The sequence below is a fragment of the Vollenhovia emeryi genome, unplaced genomic scaffold, assembly GCF_000949405.1.
Source record: "Vollenhovia emeryi isolate VEMERY1.0 unplaced genomic scaffold, V.emery_V1.0 DF939423.1, whole genome shotgun sequence".
NCBI lineage: Eukaryota > Metazoa > Arthropoda > Insecta > Hymenoptera > Formicidae > Vollenhovia > Vollenhovia emeryi.
Window position 1 is genome coordinate 36,907 of NW_011966943.1, and position 5,516 is coordinate 42,422.

Here is a 5,516-nt window from a genome sequence, read left to right on the forward strand (position 1 = left end):
TGTTGGCGTTGTAGGTAATGCGATGACCATTGTGGCCAAAAATGCCTTTTACTGGATGAGCTGCCATCTTGAGAGTCTTGAGATTGCCAGGTCAGTGAGTGATGGCTCTGGTATTGCGGTGAGAGGACTTCCTACGAGGAAGTGGCCTGGCGTGAGTGCTGAGATGTCTTCTGTGTCGTCACTCAATGGTTCGAGAGGTCGCGAGTTGAGGATTGCCTCAATTTGAGTGAGCAATGTGGTGAGCTCCTCAAATGTGAGCACGGTTTCTCCAATGGTGCGCCCTACGTAGATGATATTTGATTGATTTTACGACGGCCTTCCATTTTCCTCCCATGTGAGGTGTCGCTGGGGGATTGAATTCCCATCGGGTGTTGTCTTGCGAGAGCAGGTGCGAAATTCGCTGATGTTCTTGAGTGCTCTGGATAAATAGCCTCTTGAGAGCTGTATCCGCGCCGATGAAATTGGTGCCGCAATCCGAGTGCAAAGTGTGAGCAATGCCGCGTCTGGATGAGAAACGTCGATAGGCGGCAATGAATCCCTCCGTTGAGTAGTCACTAACCGCCTCTAGGTGTACTGCTGAGGTTGAGAAGCAGACAAAAACGCAGATCCAACCTTTACAGGTCTTGGCACGTCTTCCTTTCCATGTTTTGACGGTGAGTGGCCCTGCGTAGTCCACACCTGTATGAGTGAACGGTCGTGCCTGCGTAACCCGAGAGAAGGGTAGTTGGCCCATCAATTGATGAGCACGGACCCCCTCTGCCGAGCACACGTGACACACCGCAGACTGTGAGACTTGACAGGAGCCCTTCGGCCGAGAATCCAGTACTGTTGTCGGACGTGCGACAGCGTAAGCTGCGTGCCTCCATGTAGAGTCCGTTGATGAGCGTGAGCGATGATCAATGACGACAGCTGAGAGTGACGAGGCAATATCACAGGATGTGTCGCATCGAGTGAAAGAGCTGCATGAGCGAGTCGTCCGACGACGCGAATGACTCCTTGAGCGTCGATGTACGCTTAATCGGTTGAATGCGTGTGCCCTTGCCAACGGTGAGTCTGCTTGTAGCGCCTTGAGCTCGTGAGAGAAGTACGTTGCTTGAGTTGCCTGAATCCAGAAGAGCCTCGCTCTCTCCAAGATCTCTGGAGAGATGTGTCTAACAGGCAATGAGTAGTGGGCCTTCCTCAACCGTGAGACGAATCTGAAACAGAGAGCTGTAATCCTCAATAGTTTAGTGAGGCTTGAGTACCTGTAGATGAGTTCCCATTGATAATCAGTCCTTGGCGTAACCGTCAATAGCGAAACGCCTGGGCGAGCTTCTGTTGCACTCAACTCTTCGGAGAGTGCTGGTTGCGCCGGCCATGAGTCTGGTTGGAGTATCCATGGTGGTCCCGTCCACCAAAGTGAGTGGTTTTGAAGTTGAGCAGTCGTGAGGCCTCGTGATGCGCAATCAGCCGGGTTGGAAGTTCCAGGTATGTATCTCCAGTGAGCAGCTGGAGTGAGTTCTTGAATTTGAGCCACCCTGTTTCTGACAAAATCCTTCCAGCATGATGCATGAGATCTGATCCATGAAAGTGTCACAAGAGAGTCCGTCCACATGTGAGTTGCCGTTACGTCCATGTTCAAAGTGGCTTTGACGTATTGCATGAGTCGAGAGAGCAGTAGAGCAGCCGTGAGTTCAAGTCGCGGGATTGAGAGCCGCTTGAGAGGTGCTACCTATGTCTTGGAGCACACAAGTGAAATCGTGGCGCCGTTTGAGTCGTGAACGGAGATGTATATGACTGCAGCCATTGCCAACTGAGAAGCATCAGAGAATCCATGAAGTTCCACCGGCGAGTCGCTCCATGTATTGAGCCACCGAGGTATTAAGAGCTTGGCCAAGCTTGTGAGTTCTTCTCTGATGATGAGCCACTGGGCTGAGAGCTGGGATGGCAGTGGATCATCCCATTGGCGCTTGTGCAGCCACAGCTCCTGCAAGAGAATTTTGGCCTTGATCACGACGGATGATGCAAAGCCAAGTGGATCGAATATCTGAGCCACTTCAGATAAGACGAGGCGTTTTGTGAGTCTGCCTTCAATGCGTGAGCTCCTTGTTGAGAATGCAAAGGTATCTTCTTGAGGGAGCCATTTGAGTCCGAGTATCTTGGTTGCGCAATCGTGAATGTGATTGGTAAGCCTTGGTCTTGGCTGTCGTTGACAGTCTTGAGTATGTCGAGATGAGTTGCATGTCATTTTGCTAGTGCGAAGCCGCCCGCCATGCAGAGGCCCTTTAGTTGATGTGCGACCTCCTGCAATTGTTGTATTGTATTTGCACCACCAAATATGTCATCGACATATCGTGATGGATGGCACAGCCAGTGGGAAATTATGTCCTTCATCCTCTGCTAATTGCAACAGAGTCCGTACGGCTAAGAATGGTGCGGCCTTGTTCCATAGGTGACCGTTGTCAGATGATATGGCACCTCATTGAGCTGATCGTCCATCCAGAGTATCCGCTGCAACTCCCAGTCATCCTTGTGAATTTTGATCTGCCTGTACATCTTGGTGATGTCCGTGGCGAAAATGTGACGATGTCTCCGTATCCAGAGGAGAACATCTGAGATGTTCAGATGCAATTTCGCTCCCATGTACATGAGGTCGTTGACAGAGTAGCCTGATGTGGATGCGCTGGAGCCATTAAACACGACCCACAGCTTTGTTGTTGTACTGTCAGGCTTGAGAACACCGTGATGTGGCAGGTAGAAGTGTGAGCGACGACTGGAGCTGGATGATGCCTTCGTCATGTGGTTGAGTGTCTCGTACTCCAACATGAATTGTTGATAGAGACGTTGATAATCCACATCCCTTGAGAATCGTCTGCGTAATCCCTTGAGGCACCGATCAGCGACATGGTAAGAATCACCCAAAAGATCCGCTGGTGATTTAAGTGGAATCCTGACGATGTACCTCCCTGATGAATCACGAGAGTGTGTAGTCTTGAAGTGCTCTTCACACCTCTGCTCGTCAGGAGAGAATTGATTGACATCGTGAGTAGGCACCTCCTCTTGAACCCAAAATTTGGTCAATAACTCATTGAGAACATCCTCGTTGACTTGAGTAGAAGCATGGTGCGTTGATGCGCGTATTGCTTTTCTATTGACTGGTCCAAGAACGAGCCATCCGAAAATGGAGAGTTGCGCTATCGGCATGAGTGGAGAATGCCTAATGATATTGGGCTTGATAATTTGCCCATAAGCGTCTGCTCCGATGAGGATGTCAACTGGCCGCGGGATGAGAAAATCTGGATCGGCTAATGCCAAGTTCCTGAGATGCGGCCATTCTTCCGGTTTCGCCTCGAAAGATGGTAAGATTGATGTAACTGTCCGGAGGACATGAGCTTGAATTGTGGCAGTTGCGCTGGAATGTGTCGAGCGTAACGTGAGTGACACGACTCCTCGTGTCCGAGTACACTCCTTGCCTGCAATTCCATTGACGACAATACCTGAGTATTGACGAGGGATGTTGAGCTGTCGAATGAGATTCTCCGTGACGAAGGTGAGTTCTGAGCCTGCGTCAATGAGTAGACGCGCTGAGTAATGAGTTGCGGATGAGCTGATCAGTGCCAAGGCTGTGGCGAGTAATGTTGAGCAGGATGAGAGGACGTATGAGCTGGTCTCGACGACTGCACCGTGTCTTCAGTTTGCAGGCGTGACCGACGAGCTACCGGTTTTTTGAGCGGGTGCAGCTGTCGGGTGTGCGTCATGCAACATCGTATGATGACGCTCCGTGCACCTTTTGCAGCCCTTCTGAGACTTGCACGAGCACACGTTATGGCGCCCTAGGCAATTAAAGCACAGGCGCTTGTTGATTGCCACCTTGTGCCGGTCTTGCGGTGAAAGATCTCTGAATTTGGCGCACATGACTATAAAGTGCTGCGCATTACAGCAGTCGCACGGGTATGAGTCGCCTTGATGAGTCGTCTGGTGAGAGCTAGCCTTCTTTGGCGGTGATGTTGTTGAGCTGGGGCCTGGTTGAAAAGTCGTGGACTCGATCCGCTCGAGAGCCCGTGTCCGAGAGGTCAGGAACTCCTCGAGCTTCTCGAACGTAGGATACTCCCGTGTGGCGCCAACCGTGTTCTCCCATTGTTCCCGCGTGACGCGGTCGAGCTGTCGCGTGACTTGGTAGACTACTGCGCAGTTCCCCAGCTTTTCCTTGACCTCGAGGGCCTCAAGTGCCTTGAGGGCCTCCTTCACTCCTGAGACGAGCTTGTCCAAGGATGCCACCTTCCTCGGCACAGGTGTTGAGTTGGCGAACAGCTTATCCATTCCAGGCAGGAATGGATGAGCAGTCTTTTGTTTTCGTATCTATCCTTGAGCAGATCCCATGACGGGGTGAGCGAGTCGCCGGTCATTGAGAGCCCTGAGATGAGTTGAGCTGGCGCGCCTTCCAGCGACGAACGGAGATAATGAAGCCTCTCCACGTTCGTGAGCTGCTGGTTTGAGATGATCAGGCTCGAGAAGAGATCTCGAAAGGCAGGCCATGCGGCATACTCCCCGGTGAACTTGGGGAGTGAGATGTCCCGTAGCCGTGAGTGCGTGCGCCGGTCCTCTCCGGCCGATGAGCTGGTCTGTGATTGAGCGGGCTGAGCTGCCAATGCGTGGCGGAGCACGCCGATGACTCGTCGCGCCTGCATGTAGCATCGTGACTCTTGTTGATGAGCATTCTCCGCAAAATAATCGTGGTGGATCAGAGCCGAAGGCCATGAGACCTCGAAGTAGGCGTGCTCCTTCAGAAACGCCTTGTGCGTCTCTTCAATCAAGAGCTGGAATTGCCCCACTTCCTCGAGGGATGTCTTTGCCGGGACATCCGGCAGCGAATCGGTGAGTTCCCTGAGCGTGGCGATCCGACCCATCTGCGTCTTGACCTTGAGTGCGAGTTCCGTCGGGAGCCGGGCCGGAGACGCCGTCCTCGCTGACGTGCGGTCTTCCGGTGGCACTTCCAACTGCGGGGTCGGAGGGCGGTCCGTCTTGCCCGTCTTTTGGGCGTCCGCCATGATGAGCTGTCACGCGAAAGGGACGTGAGATCACGTGATAGATGAGTGTGACCGTGGATATGCGCGCCGCGGATCACGTGATCGATACGTGTCTGAGCTGGTCCGCCCGAGAGTCCCGCCGCAATCCGGCTCGAAGGACCAAAAAATGTTAGCGATTCTCGCTAGGAGAGTTCGCTGGTACCGCTGCGGATGGAAGCAGGGTGAGAGGACGTAGCCACAAGACTCAAGGAACGAATGCGCGCGGAAAGGGGTGGAAATCACGTGATCGTAACTCGGATCGGTTGAGTTAAAACTACCGTATCACAGTTTAATATTGCAATGTGCTTACATATGAGAAGTCTGTGCAAGTAATATTCGTATGAGAAGTATATTCACGTGCACGGGTCGATATTATTGATCGATGGACGGCCTGGTGAAGGTGATGCCCGTGAGCCGTGTCCACGCGGTGCCGGTGTGCGCGATGCGTGGTGAGCCTGAGCTGCCGATGAT

The 5,516-nt window shown here is 52.7% G+C and overlaps 2 protein-coding genes across 2 annotated transcripts; both read right to left on the bottom strand.

Moving 5' to 3' along the window:
* Nucleotides 1-247: 247 nt before the first annotated feature.
* LOC105557753 lies at nt 248-1,615 on the bottom strand. Its single transcript, XM_012005070.1, has one exon. The coding sequence runs from the start codon at nt 1,613-1,615 to the stop codon at nt 248-250; it is 1,368 nt and encodes a 455-aa protein (XP_011860460.1).
* A 788-nt stretch (nt 1,616-2,403) lies between these two features.
* On the bottom strand, nt 2,404-5,027 carry LOC105557754. The gene is made up of 3 exons (XM_012005071.1): nt 4,455-5,027; nt 3,699-4,323; nt 2,404-3,602 (listed from the first exon to the last, which is right to left on the bottom strand). The coding sequence occupies exons 1-3, from the start codon at nt 5,025-5,027 to the stop codon at nt 2,404-2,406; spliced, it is 2,397 nt and encodes a 798-aa protein (XP_011860461.1).
* Between the last annotated feature and the right edge of the window lie 489 nt (nt 5,028-5,516).

Bases quoted from the DNA above. Each gene is read 5' to 3' on its own strand.
- LOC105557753 (XM_012005070.1), bottom strand. From the start codon at position 1,615: ATGGACGTAACGGCAACTCACATGTGGACGGACTCTCTTGTGACACTT.
- LOC105557754 (XM_012005071.1), bottom strand. From the start codon at position 5,027: ATGGCGGACGCCCAAAAGACGGGCAAGACGGACCGCCCTCCGACCCCG. The intron at 4,324-4,454 runs GTGGAGAGGCTT...CGAAAACAAAAG, and splicing joins CAAACCAGCAGCTCACGAAC to ACTGCTCATCCATTCCTGCC. The intron at 3,603-3,698 runs GTAGCTCGTCGG...TACTCGCCACAG, and splicing joins TGCACCCGCTCAAAAAACCG to CCTTGGCACTGATCAGCTCA.